The sequence below is a fragment of the Apus apus genome, chromosome W, assembly GCF_020740795.1.
Source record: "Apus apus isolate bApuApu2 chromosome W, bApuApu2.pri.cur, whole genome shotgun sequence".
Classification (NCBI taxonomy): Eukaryota; Metazoa; Chordata; class Aves; order Apodiformes; family Apodidae; genus Apus; species Apus apus.
Window position 1 is genome coordinate 452,763 of NC_067311.1, and position 15,254 is coordinate 468,016.

Consider the following 15,254-nt stretch of genomic DNA (forward strand, 5'->3'; position numbering starts at 1 on the left):
TTGTCAACTCTTCTCATTGCCCTAAATTCCCACCCACCAAATTCCCAGCCCTCTCTCCAGAGGTCAGATCCATACTACTCCCAACTGAGACTTCTTAGAATAACAGAATGGTTTGGGTTGGAAGGGACCTGAAAGCTCATCAGGTTCCAACCTCTCTGCTATGAGCTGGGACACCTCCCACTAGACCAGGATGCACAAGCCTCATCCAACCTGGCCTTGAACACCTCCATGAAGGTGTTTAACTGCAGTGTTACAGGGAAAGGCCCTCAGCTGAATCTACAAAAACAACACCTTGAAGAATAAAAGCTGGTTTAAGTTAATGAAATTACCTTCAAACAATGAAGATGGCATCCAAAATAGTTTTACTGGCATATGGGCGATGAGATTTAAAACTGAAACCTCCCAACAGCCTTTACAAATGTTTGGTTTTGTTTTCTGCTTTCTGTTGAGCAGAGTAAGTTTTCTATCCCCCAACAGAAGAAAGAAATTGAGCTCCTGGAGAGAGTCCAGAAGAGGCCACAAAGATGATCCATGGGCTGGGGCAGCTCTGCTCTGGAGACAGGCTGGGAGAGTTGGGGTGTTCAGCCTGGAGAAGAGAAGGCTCCAGGGAGACCTTAGAGCACCTTCTAGTGCCTGAAGGGGCTCCAGGAAAGCTGGGGAGGGACTTGGGACAAGGGCAGGGAGGGATGGGATGAGGGGGAAGGGATTAAAACTGGCAGAGGGGAGATTTAGGTGAGACATGAGGAGGAAATTCTTTGCTGTGAGGGTGGTGAGACCCTGGCCCAGGTTGCCCAGAGAAGCTGTGGCTGCCCCATCCCTGGCAGTGTTGAAGGGCAGGTTGGATGGGGCTTGGAGCAACCTGGGCTGGTGGGAGGTGTCCCTGCCCATGCAGAGGGGGTGGATCTAGATGATCTTTAATGTCCCTTCCAATCCAAATGATTCCGTGATTCCACAACATGATTCCTTTGCACCATGTATATTCAACTGCCAGAATGACATCTTTCTACTTGCATGAATGACTTTGTTAACCAGGTAGTTAATTATCCACTTATTCTCAAACCCTATTTCACTATCTTTTGTTCTCAAGTGCAAACAGTCCAAACAAGCAACCAGAAGCCTTTGCTTTGCCATGAGGTACCACTCCAGAACATACCATCGACCGTGCATCAGGTACTTGTGAATGATGCTCTCCCGTAGAATTTCCTTGTGGAATAACTGGCAGGAGAGGAAGACAATGAGAGTGGTCACAGCTTCCAAGGAAATGCTGTATGTGATATCTCTGTGGGGACAAAAAAAAAGGGAAAAAACAAAGATTTATCTACTGGATTTAATTACAAAAGAACTTCCAGAACATCTTGGTATCTTCAGCTGAGGTTACTCACTGTTTAGAACAGAGAGTTTCAATCATGAACACTTGAAAAACACATGAAGAAAACCCAAAATCACTTCATACCAACAATGGATTGTTGTTTTTTTTTCTTAGACCAAAGCTTTTATTTTTGATCTGCCAAGAAACAAGACAATGTAAAAACACTGAGGTACTGCCCAGAACTGCAATTTTCAGAGTCCACTTCACTCTAAAAGTAAGAAATATATCTCAAAAGCATGTCCTTTGTCCTGTTCTATCAAACTGTCACACTTGCCATCATGCTAAGTCAGGGAAGTGTCCAGCAATCCAAACACAGCTCCACCTGCCAGTAAAACTGATTCCCTTCAACAGGAAGATAACAAATCCTAGTTCAAGTGTAAGAACTGCTCGGGATATCTAGATAATACACAGAATTGTTTACTTTTATATGGTTTTTTTCAGGTAACTGTGAGGCAGTCCCAAGGAATGTGCTGCAGTGATTAAATCCTGACACCCGACAGTTGAGCAAAGCTCAATAACTTAATGTTAATTGGGAAATGCTCTGCAGAAAAATGGATGAGAGGTCCATTCATCTAGCTGTCTGGTCCCACCTCTGCCTGTAATGACCTTGTTACATATTTTTAAAAGGTAAGTGGGAAAAATGGCATTTGCCTCCTTAATCACTAACAAACTGCAGGCCTTTTAAAAGACAATAAAATAACTTGGACATGAACCAGTATCATCTTTTCTTTCAAACAAAGACCATGTTCACTCCCGCCAAAAGTAAGAACTTACACTTCATTTGGTGCAACACCACCATTCTCTAACTCATTAAAAGGTGTGGGGGTTTTTTAAAGTACTTTTAATGTTTCCTCCAGGGTTACGACTTCATTTCCACACTATGATTCATAACCCAATAATCATTGTGTTACAGCAGGTGTCAGCATCACTTAGCAAGGGTTTTTGACCTGGGACCTACGGGAAATTCAAAATCATAGAATCCCAGACTGGTTTGGGTTGGAAGGGACCTTAAAGATCATCTAGATCCAACCTCCCTGCATGGGCAGGGACACCTCCCACCAGACCAGGTTGCTCCAAGCCCCATCCAACCTGCCCTTCAACACTGCCAGGGATGGGGCAGCCACAGCTTCTCTGGGCAACCTATTACAACACACCATGATGCACCACAGGATTTCTTCTGAGCTACAAAAAAAATGCTGGAGTTTGAAGCAGACCAAACCATGAAGATCCTAACAGCAAGGTCATCTGTGACTTGTGGGGAAATAGTGGAAAAAAAAAACCAAACACCCAACAAATATACTTGTTTGCTCCTGTAGATCCAAGTAAAAGCAAGAAGAGCAGTTTGCAGGAGGCTGGTGGTACCAGCAGCTCAGGTATCCAAGCTGGTAAGGAGGGGGGGGGAGGGTATTAGTGAAACTGGTTTCCAAACAGGACAATTACCCCCCACAGAACAAGAACTATAGACAAGCTCAGCTCCCCAGTGTCCTGGCATCTGCTTTTCCCATTCAAAACCACGTGGATGACCTACCAAGAACTTCAACAATCTACCCATGTGTCACCATCCTGCTGCTGCTGGCTTCCCTCCAAGACCAAGCACTGTTCACAACTGCTTTTTGTGTTCCCCACATGATCCAGCTTTGTTCCCTGTCCACAGGAGAGAGGTCTGTGAAAGAGGAACCAAGATGAAGCATGGAGGTAACACACAGGAAAATCTCAGCCAGGAACTCCAATTCCCACTCTGTAGCAAACACTTTAATTACTCCATGAAATGCAGCTATTTCTATCCCTCAGCACACAGAGCCTGAGAGCTCATAAATGATTTCACACCTCCAGAGCAAACAGGCTCAGTAGTCAGAAAACAACCCCTGAATTTCAACTCACACCACCAGACCAACCCCCCCCACACACCAGTTTAAATATTTTCCTGAACTTTCACCCAGCCAGAGCTCCCTACTCTGAGTATTAAAAGGTTAAAAGGCAACTCATTTTCTAATTAAGGAGAGTTGCCAAAAGGGCTGATTCACACAAAAACCCTCAAATCATCCAGGAACCAGGTTTCATTTCCCTGCTTCCTGAGGGCCCACCAGAAAGGTGAAAGAGGAGACACCACAGAGAGTAGGATTGGTTTTGAGAACTGGAAATCAAGTAGAATATCTGGTTATCAGTCTCAGGATACAACTCCAAGTGAACATTCTCTTTCCTCTTGGAATCACTCCTAATTTTACACCCACTGATGGCAAAGAGGCACTGTGGCAGCTGATAATGCACTGTGCTGATTCCAGCTGGCTCCAAACATTTGGGGTGTATCCCAAAGGGGCACTCAAGAAACACCAACTGGAAACCAGGAGCATCTCTGACATTTCCTACTGCATTTGGGATTCTTGACTGGGAGACAGAATCAGAGTGAGAAAACAACCAACGATGGAAAGACACTAAAGGGAATATCTGAAGGATTAAAATGATAGTTGGATTCAAGACCCTTTATTCCCAGATCCATCTTAAACCATCTGAGACTACATGGCTGTGTCTAGCTTCACTTCATAGGCATTCAATTCTTCCCTCTACAAATTTAAAATATTAGAAAAAGGATATTTACCAAGAATCTACAGTCTTCCCTTTCATATCAACAAGTCTTGTTAGCAATATCTACTAAATCTAAGTGAAAAAATCTTTCCTACAAACAACAACCAGTGCAAATACCCATGAAAATGGACAGCTTGAACAACTGGTTTAGAGAAAAGGAGGCACAGGGAGGGATCTCATCAAAGTTCTAAGTATTTACAGGGGGTGTCAGGAGGATGGGACCAGACTGTTCTCAGTGGTGTCCAGTGACAGGACAAGGGGCAATGGTCACAAACTGGTTAACAGGAAGTTTAACCTGAATATGAGAAAATACTTCTTTACTCTGAGGGTAACAGAACCTCTGTTATCCAAAACAGTTTGTGATTCTATATCACCCTTCTTCTACCTGTAGTTGACATTTAAGCTCCCAGATTATGCAAAGCATCCTTAAATGAGCCCAAACATCCTTATTATTTTGATGAGGAAGTAACTAAGATTGCAACCTAAACCAATTTTAACTCCAGAAAATCATAGAATCATGGAATGGTTAAGGTTGGAAGGGACCTTAAAGCTCATCAGGTTCCAACCTCCCTGCTATGAGCAGGGACACCTCCCACCAGACCAGGCTGCACAAGCCTCATCCAACCTGGCCTTCAACACCTGCAGGGACGGGGCATCAACCACCTGGGCAACCTACTCCAGTGTCTCACCACATGGTGAAGAACTTGTTCCTGATGTCCAACCTAAATCTCCTCTCTTTCAGTTTAAAACCATAATGGATTGTCAGAGAAATATAATAGAAATATCAACCAAATTCTCCTGGCACCACAGGGTGCTACTTAACACTGATGTCCCTAGACCACATTTTTTCATTTTTCCTCCTTAATGCTTTTATAGTTTTTAATGAAGTGAAAATGTCCTGATAACAACCAGATGTTCAGTCAGGTACCCCAGCTCTTAACAAGAAGCTGAAAGAAACCATTATAATATAAAGCTCTAAGAGCTCTATGTTGCAACAAAATGTTAGCAAGAATTTCTACTTAAAAGTCATACAATTGCATCTTTTTTTGCTGATTGTGCAGTTTTAATCATCACTGTACACTCCAGAGTGTGAATGTTAACAAAACCAAAGGGAAAGCAGAGTATCCATGACACACCCCAGGGAGCCATGAATCAAATATCAACACCCTGTAACACAAGTGTTACAGGGGGCTGCACAAGTCTTGATTCCTGAAAAGCAATCACACTGTAGTTCCTATAAAATGCTTTAAAATTAAAACATGAAACCCTTTTTCCTTGGCATTTGGTACAGAGCAGCAGAGCCTGTTTCACAACAGGGTAATTCAACATCTTTTTAATAACTCTCAGGGCCACAAGGCTGCAGGGTCCCATGGTCCCTGTTGCAACCTGTTTGAGGTGTGCTCAGTGTAACTGCCTTCAAGCACATTTGCCGTTCCCAGGAGGAACTAATTTTGAGAGTGTCTTAAATTCATCAGAGGCAACTCTGAGCCACTCCTAGAGATGCTTTGCAGTACACCTCTGCAGCCTTTCCCAAAAAAACCCATCACATTTTGGTTCTTCAGTTCTATTCCTAGTAAGGGGTTTGAAGAGGCGGGTTCAATCAGACTGTCACCTCCCCCATCTCACACCTCCCTTAATTTTGAGCTAGACTGCCCACCTGCCTTTTCCAAACACATCTGCTGGTTAGTTTGGAGACAGACATGAGCTCATTCTGCCAAGGCTTTTACTAGAGCAAGCTCAGAGGTGAGCAAGCTCTGAAGACTTGAGCCTTCACACCCTCGTGTTCCTGCCAAGCCCAAACTCATACACTTGGTTTTGGCCCGTCTGGGTTAAAAAGGGTTAAAATGATGTACCCACCTGCAAAATCCCACACACAGGTAACCCAAAGCTCTCCTCCCAACAGTACCTGTTGTCTTACACATTGTATGTCTTCCATACAGCTGAACATTAAAGATTATTGACAGGATTTGCAACTTTATGAGCTATTATTATCATTATTTTGTACAGTAAACTAAGTGCTTTCAACAGCTACTTCCATTCCCAGCAGCCCCACTCACAAAGCAATAGAGATGGTGACAGGTTCAGTTGTTGAAAAGAGTTAAGACCAATCAGGTCTGTAAAAATCTTTTCTGCCAGAAAGGCAGAATAAATAATACTGGACTCCACACACACACACACTGAGACTTCCAAGAAAGAAAAACAAAATCCTGCAGGATTTATGAACTTGCCCATAGATCTCAGTCCTTTCACCCCTTTGTACTTCCTCTAATCTGCTCCAAACAAAAGGTGTATCTGTTCCAGGAAGTCCTGACAAGCTTTGCAGATTGACACTCTCCATCATATCATTAATTTGTTGCACACTACCTACAATAAAACCCTGTGTGATGTTGACAGATTTGTATTTAATGAGAGCCATGTTCCAAAAACTGCTGCATCTCTGTCAGCTTTCCAACCAAAAGAACAATCCCAAGTATAAAGACAAAATAATCATCAGAGCTACATACTAGCCAAGAGAGAATCTAAAACTCTTTCCAAGCTGTGAGGCTTTAATTGGGGCACTATATTTTAGGCACAGATTTCAATGCAATTGAACAATTGAACACAAAAGTTATTCCTAACACTACCCTTGCTCAGGTTTATCTTGGGGGTGGGGGGAGGGAAGAAATTCAAACTTATCAGGATAGGTGTGGAAAAACATTTTTTCTTTCCAAAGTTCTCCTACATGTAATGCTCAAGTATCTTTCATGACACATAGAAGGGTTAAGGTTGGAAGGGACCTGCCATGGGCAGAGAAACCTCCCACCAGCCCAGGTTGCTCCAAGCCCCATCCAACCTGCCCTTCAACACTGCCAGGGATGGGGCAGCCACAGCTTCTCTGGGCAACCTGGGCCAGGGTCTCACCACCCTCACAGCAAAGAATTTCCTCCTCATGTCTCACCTAAATCTCCCCTCTGCCAGTTTTCATCCATTCCCCCTCATCCCATCCCTCCCTGCCCTTGTCCCAAGTCCCTCCCCAGCTTTCCTGGAGCCCCTTCAGGCACTGGAAGGTGCTCTAAGGTCTCCCTGGAGCCTTCTCTTCTCCAGGCTGAACACCCCAACTCTCCCAGCCTGTCTCCAGAGCAGAGCTGCTCCAGCCCTCTCAGCATCTCCGGGGCCTCCTCTGGACTCTCTCCAACAGCTCCATGTCTTTATCTCCCAGTGGGATGTGGAACCAACATAGCTCAAATACAGTAGATCCATTAAAACAGCCATATAAATATTCCTCTCAGTAATTTCTCTTTTCAACCTCAATTTCCTGGTATTTCAGAAATCAGTGTTAAATAATGACTTATTTAACACACCCACAAACTGCATCCCCCCCTCAAGGTTCCCATTTCCCCACAGCCATTTCTAGCCAAAATTTAGCAGAAAATGTCCCTGTGCTGACAGAGGTACCTGAAACAAACATCAGAGCTCCTACTAAATAAACCAGGGTAACTTGTGCTGCTGGTTTGAACTGTGTGTGAGATGCTGATCCTGTATTTCATCCAGCAGAACATCCAGTGCTGGTACTGGCAGCAGGTTCTTGCTATCAGGACTGCCCCATCACATGCAACTTTCAAATACAAGTATTTAAATATTATGACCCCATCACTTTAAGTTTTATATTCTCTCAAATGATCAATTCATGGGAAGAAGCCAGGGGGGTTGGGAAAAAAAAAAGGAAAAAGCAAACTTACAAGAGGGGAATTTCAACAATGAGCTGGATCAGGCAACACAGCAACTCTTCTATGAGGTCTTCACACTCTGTTCCTGAAAAGAAACATAGCAAAGGGTTTCTTTTCAAATAAAGAAAGCAAACAGATTTAAACTTATGGATCCAGAAAATCAGAATTTTAATTCAGGAAGAAACACTGGAAGATAAATTCTTTAATTAAGAATTATTTAATTAAGAGATGGCATTCTTTACTGAAATAGAAGGCCCTCAGGATTACCACCAGAGAAAATGGGGATGCTAAATCTTTGATATATACAAGGAATAACTAATAACAATTGGATAAATTAAATGAGATGTTGGTAGGGTAAGAATATGCCAATATGAATCACATCAAACCTTACTTTACTACTAAAATTAAATGGTGTTATTACTAACAGTTGAACTGATCACTAGTGTCTTCTCACTGATCCACAGTTCAAGCCTCCTCTCAAAATCCCCTGTACTCCACATATTCCCCACCCCTTTTTTTTAATCCCAAGTGAAGAATTAAGAGACAGATAGAAAACCATTTCCTTTATCCAGCACCTACTAAACAATATTCTCAATTGTGGTCTGTCACATGAATGCAACCTACATTACACATCACTGCTACTCTTAATTAAATCTAGATAATATCTTGACATTAATGCACATTTATTTATTGAAGAGGTTTTACACCTTGCAATGACATAAGCTTCATGAGCTTCCAAAGTTCATTTTAAGTGAGCAGAAATTACTCACACACCAAGTGACAAAATGCATGGGATGACTAAAATTATTCTTTAAATGCAGCTACTCTAAGCAATAAAACTGGTGGCATTTTACAACAGGACTGCAATTTTTCAAAGCAAATCCTTGCAAGACTGACTGAGGAATTAAACTACTTGAAGTTGTCACATAATACTAAAAAAATAGAAGACAAATCTCTTGGCTCATTAGGGTTTCTTTTTTCTGCTTTCAAGATAAAATTGTAAAGAGAAACCCACCACACAAAGAAATGCAGGGGTTTATAGTGGTACATGGCCTAAGAGTGAGCATAGTTTTCCCCTCTCCACCACCCAACAGGCACCATCATGACCTAAATGCTTGTTTATTTTGTATTTTCAAATCAACAGGTCCTGCAATAAACACATTCTAGCCAGGTTAGGATGGTGTTATTCTGCTTTAACTTTCATTTGTTCCTAAATCCAGGACACGATTTTAAGAAGCACACCAGAGGGAACAGCCACCATAAAGCCAAATTGTCACCTAGTGAACTGCACTTTCTAAAGGAAATAAGTTTTTTTTATCATGGAAACATGGTTTCCTTTATATAGAATTCCCCAGGAGGGACACAAAGTGGCTCCTGGTAGTCAAAACTGAGAACTGCTTGTAGGATTTCACCTCAGACACAAACCACAGCCAATAATGAAGCCCAGACAATATATCCTAAAGTAACATGAACGTGACACTTTCCTACGGTTTTATGAGTCTAGAAAATGCTTCTAGAGCAAGACTCCTAGTAGTTCCCAACAGGTATTTAATTTTTTCTCTTGACCACTGAGGAAAGGGAAGAGGAGAAAGGGAAAAGGATAAAAAGTCAAGAGACAGCATTTTAAGAATATAATTTCTTCCAAAGTGCTATATGCACAGCTCATTTAGTTGGAAAATAACTCAGGAATGTAGAATGATGTGGTTATTTAGTGTAAGATGTGTTCTGGATATACATAAAGTTCAAACTGCAGTCAGAGAGGCACACAATCAGTGCCAGAGCCAGCACTCAGCAAGGAGATCCTGGAATAATTAAGGCCTTGAAGAAGATGATTAATCAAGAGGTTTTAAGGGTGTGTCATGGAAATCTCCAACTTGTCAGAGAAGACTTGAGGTCCATGCAGATAATTGGACCTAAGGAATTCAAGGAGGTGATAAAGAAGAACCAGAATCAAGAAGATTGGCAGCTAAACCAGTCTGGGGCAGTTGGAGCTGTAGAAGCTGGGATACTGTGTCCTTAGCTCATTATAATGACATTATAATACTAAAAATCACACACCCAGGTCAAAAAGACCCCTGTCCAGGTGAAGACCCTTCCCCTGAGCATGTGTGATAGCAGAAATAGTGATGGAACCATGTTATAACTCTGTGTAACTCACTAGGCAATCACTGTAAGGAGGATGGACTTGGAAGCTTCCTAAATTTTTAAGTTTTTTACTAAATTCACAGCTTTGTGTATAAATATCTCATGAAAAATCTCCTTGGGTGTGCTCAATTTGTGGGAAGGCACCAAGCCCCCAGCTTTCTACAAACCTGCAATAAATAACAATGTCTGCTTCCTAAACAGTCTCTTTGTCTGCATTTCAGGAGGGATCTTAAAACACGAACAGTTTGAAGAGAGAACAATGTTATTGGGATATGAAAAAGGGCTTTTCCCACACACACAACATTCACAATAAAGCAAGAAAACACTGTGTTAAGCACAATCACATAGAATGGAAGATGTTAAGTCTTTCCTGCTCTGTTCTCCAACTATTTTTCTTTCAAAGAAAAAAAAAAAGGCAAGCTTAATTGCTGTAATCAATGTCATTCAGCTGCAATAATTAATGTATCCTTTTTCCCATTGGGCCACTGTGCATTTTTGTGGAATTCTTGTCTTGCCAAGACAATGAGGCAGATTCATGCCAAATCTATAACGTGAGAGCCAGCTATAAACATAGAACCTTCTGGGTTTTCATAAACAAGGGCTTTTCTCAATAGCAGGATAAAGACAACACACAATTCACATTAATAAGATCACAAAGACAAAAAGATAGATTGAAAGACTTGGGGAAAAATAAGCAAAGGGTAAATGGGTGCAGATAAGAGCAGAGCAGACTTGCAGGGAGAGGAATCACAGGTGCATCTAAGATGCAGAAGGAACTGCCAAACAAACACACTTTTAAAGCAAACAAGAGTCCAGTTATGCTGCAACAGCTTTTTATCAGCCATCTTTTAAGTCCTCAAAGATGTGGATTAGTTGCATGGTGGGTTTTTTGGCTTTTTGGGGTGTTTGGGTTTCGGTGAGGTTTTTAAAATTACATATTCAGTATTATTTAACTTTTTCAAAGCCAGGTGTGTTACAGACACTGAATGAGAAGAGATAACACCAGCAAAATGGCTTATTCATTGGAAAGCAAACAAGTCAGGAGCCTCTACTTAGAGGTAAAACCAGCCCAGCTCTATTCTTGGCCACAAAAAAAAGGGTCAAATACAGTCAGCTAAAGAGTCTTTCTTCTCAAGAACCTCACTGCTGTGTTTCCTTGACCTGCTGGTAGCAGCCAGATGCAACTAATGTTAAGAAGATATTCAGACAAAGCAAGATACAGCCTCATCTTAGATACTAGTTGTTTTTCTACAGATAGGACAGAACCTGGACACCAGGAATGAAATTAATTGCTTGTAAAACAATACCTAACACCTCCTCCATTCAATTAACCACACAACCAGCAGACTTCAAGCTTCTTTGGGGTTTGTGGTTTGATCTTCAGCTCTGGGGACTCTCAAAAGCTCCCAACTTTCCCTTAAGAGTGGCAGCAATGAGTACATAAAACTAATTGCCATCCCTCTTTTCCTTTCTGTAATAGCTGAACACTCACAAAATCATTTAAGGGCTGCAATAAACATTTTGTGATTTATTCCCTCCTCCGTGTCCTCCTGTTTGCTATCATACACCAAATTAAGTCCTTAGCAGCCTTGTGATAAAAACTTTGAATCAAGTTTCCTTCTACAGGTCAGGGAAGAGGTTAAATGAGTTGATAATTTGATTTAGAATACAATACACAGCACGTGCCCAGCTCTCTGAATCACAACTGTCAGCGTTTGACTCAGGTCCGACAACAATGCTCTCGATCCCCTCCCCCCCCCACCCAGGTAGGGAAGGAGAGAGAGAAAAAGAGAGAGACTTGGCTGGATTGAAAACTCAACTACACAGCTTTAATGAAACACTAATGATATAAGAACATATATACAATTATATACAGATATGTTCAGGTATGTGCAAGAGCCTCTCGCCTCCCCCCACCCCCAGCAACTCCCACCACACTCCCCTGAGCTGGAACAGTCCCGAGAAATCCCGGAGCTGCTGCTGGAGGAAGCGCAGAGTGATGAGGGTCAGGAGAGCTCCAGCCTAAGGGTCGGTGGTGCTGGATGGACGGAGTCCTCCCCGGACGCCGGCCATGGACGGGAGAGAAGGGAGAAGAAGAAGGAAGGTGTCTTCTGTGATCTCTGACCTTCCTCTGAGCTTACGTAGCTCTATGGAATGGAACATCTCTGGCCAGTTTTGCTGTCTGTCTAACTCAGCCTCCCACGGGGGGGGTCAGAGATCTCCCCATAGTGTCTGAGCCGGCAGAGTGAAGGTGTAACCTTGAAACCTCAGTAGTTAGAAAAACATTCCACTGTCTTATCAGCCTAGCAGAACACACAGTTGCTAGTTAAAAGAAAGCTTACTGAAGGAAAAAAAAAACAGTGAAAAGAAAAATTGGCTTAATCCTGGCTCAAACCAGGACAACAACACAGTTAAAGACCACACAGAAATTATGGGATAAAGGCAGCAGAAGTCTCACAGGAGATGATTTATGTTACCAAGATTAACTCCAGCTTCAGTGGAGACAATGGATTCAAACTGGAGCACAGGAAGTTCCTGTGAGGGTGACAGAGCCCTGGGACAGGCTGCCCAGAGAGGTTGTGGAGTCTCCTTCTCTGGAGACTTTCCAGACCCATCTGGACACGTTCCTGTGTGACCTGCCCTGGGTGTTCCTGCTGCAGCAGGGGGGTTGGACTTGATGACCTTCAGAAGTCCCTTCCAACCCCAGCTTCTCTGGGCAACCTGGGCCAGGGTCTCACCACCCTCACAGTGAAGAAAGGAGATTGAAGAAGAAAAAACTTTGCTAAAAAGTGTTTAATTCTAGCAGAAGACAAGGGTCAATATGTTATTAAAATGTCTCATCACAGTGTGTATGAAACAAAGGAACATGGTTTACACCAAATTACTTCAGACCCTGAAGGAAGCCAGTTTTACTACTGACTACATACTTTCCATCTCACAGGCTCTCCCAAGCAGTAAACATGTTGTATGGAACCTCACCTGTACTTCATTTCTAGTTTTACAGCAAAATTTGGGATTCTTAGTCTAAATAAAACATAGAATCATAGAAATATTTAGGTTGGAAAGACCCTTATGATGATCAAACCCAACCATTAACCTAACTGTGCCAAGTCCACCACTAAACCATGGCCCTCAGCACCACATCTACAAACCCCAGAACTTTTTAGCTTCTTGTGGGACATTTGGTTCAGTAGCACTGGTGCACACCTACCATATGAGCCTGGTCCTTTCTCTTCATAAGTAAAGTGAAGCTGCAACTCCTCTTCTGACATCCGACTGATGAACACCTTCAGCAAACAGCAAATAATGAACAGTGCATTGTGAGCCTGCCAGATGAAGAGGTGACTAGGAAAAAAGCAGAAACAAACAAGAATCAGTAACACTCAAGCTGTGAAGATGCATCCAAACCCAAAAGAAAATAAATGTCAGAGACAAAGGGTTCCTACTGCTGAACTAAGGAAAAGACAAAGGGTTCAAGAAGACAGTCTTCAGTTGATGCTACAGCAAACAAACTGGAAATGTATTTAAAAGCAGTAATTGTCCTCTTCCCCCAAGAGAATATAACCTTATTCCTAAGTTTGTATTCAGAGAATCATAGAACGGGTTGGAAGGGACCTTAAAGCTCTTCAGGTTCCAACCCCCCTGCTATGAGCAGGGACACCTCCCACCAGACCAGGCTGCACAAGCCTCATCCAACCTGGCCTTGAACACCTCCAGGGATGGGGCTTCCACAGCTTCTCTGGGCAACCTGTTTCAGCACCTTACTATCCTCATGGTGAGGAATTTCTTCCTGATGTCTAACCTAAATCTTCTCTCTTTCAGTTTAAAATCATCACCCCATGTCCTCTCACTCCCTGCCCTTGTTAAAGTCCCTCCCCAGCTTTCCTGGAGCCCCTCCAGGTACTGGAAGTTGCTCTAAGGTCTCCTCAGAACCTTCTCTTCTCCAGAAGAAGGCATTGTTAAAAACACCACAGTTGCCAGAAGTACCACTGATCCAAGAGCTCACCAGATAGCTCAGCATACTTGGAACGTTTCTAGATACTGTGTCCTCAAGCCACACTGACATCTGAACACTTCCAACACCTTCTGATACAAAAGCTACTCTGGGTGCCTAAACCTTAGCACTTTTCCCACTCCAAGAGCCTTCAAATCCCTGCAGGCACTTATGGACTTTAGGAGCACAATATAGGAAGATGATTCTATGTGATACACACAAATATTGTCCAAGCTTTCTGAACTCCAGTGGAATTAGCTTCACTACATTTTTTTTTGAGTCCCAAACAGCAACTGCCAGAAAACCCATACAACAGCAAACAGTCAAGCTCTTGCTTGAAGTTGTATTTGCAAGGTATTTGGGGATTAAAGCAGCAGGAGCTATCCAGGCAGGAAAAATGTCTTTCTCCAGATATAAGGAAAAAGGTTGAGGGCAGTTCTGGGACCAAGGGGGCAATAAAAACAAAGTCTTCCTTTTTTGAAACCCCAGATGTGATGGGAGTTAGACATTTTTCTGTGAGTGTGGGGGAACAATTACAGAAAGCTTCCTGGGAAAACTATCCAGCCCTGAACTTCCTGGAGTTCTTTCCTACTGCTGAAAGGGACAAGCAAAACCAGTGGCAGTTACATATGATTTGAAAGCAGTGTCTTCATATAGAGGTTTGTGTTCAAATCTAATCCAACTCAAAGTATTCCCAAGATAAAATATTGGTTCATACATCTAAGATTTAGCTTAAAAGGTCAGGAGATTTTTAAACAGCTCTAAGCCAGTAGTAATTAGAAGTCGAACACATTTGATTCAAAATGGTGCATGTTACCCACAGGATGAACAAAAACATGTCTTTTCTCTCAACAATCTATTTACCTAGTTCACTCAACCTTCTGTGTTTGGAAAAGTACTTACATATTTATTCTGTTTCAAACAAGAGGATTCTAAGTTTTGTGATTATATTAAGTAGCAAAGTAAAAAACTGAAGATCTGGCAGGAAATGGAACATTTAAGAAGTGAAATGGCACGTGCAACTTTTTCCTGGGTACTCACTTCTGACATTCTGCTGAGATTTTTAACTCTTTGGTTCTTGAAAGAAAGACTTTAATCAAAGATCCAAGGTTTCCTGTTCGAGGATTCTTCTCAACTAGAGGAGGAAAAGCAAGATATGATTATATGGCATGTGTAAGTTGACACTATTTAGTTCAAACAACATAGAGAACTAAACTAAATTTCAACATCAAAGATTTCTACATCAACACAGTGTGTCTGTTTTTCTGGACAACTCTTGTTGCTCTTTTTAAGATTCTCCACCACATGCTTTACTACCTGTTCTCTAAACATACTTTTCATCCTAGATGTAAAACATCACAAATGTAGAGCTCATAGTACCTCCTTCCCAAGAACTGTCTGCAGCCCAACAGTTTCCTGGCAGAAAACTGGGCTGATTTTCCCAACTTGCTTTTAC

At 42.3% G+C, this 15,254-nt stretch overlaps 1 protein-coding gene across 1 annotated transcript in view; it reads right to left on the bottom strand.

The window, feature by feature from the left end:
• DYM (dymeclin) overlaps nucleotides 1-15,254 on the bottom strand; it is a 196,695-nt gene that overhangs the window by 157,460 nt on the left and 23,981 nt on the right. Inside the window, exons 4-7 of the mRNA XM_051641698.1 lie at nucleotides 14,840-14,933; nucleotides 13,016-13,149; nucleotides 7,672-7,744; nucleotides 1,154-1,279 (exon numbers count right to left, since the gene is read on the bottom strand). Coding sequence (XP_051497658.1) covers nucleotides 1,154-1,279; nucleotides 7,672-7,744; nucleotides 13,016-13,149; nucleotides 14,840-14,933 — 427 coding nt within the window. The remainder of the gene's footprint in view (nucleotides 1-1,153; nucleotides 1,280-7,671; nucleotides 7,745-13,015; nucleotides 13,150-14,839; nucleotides 14,934-15,254) is intronic.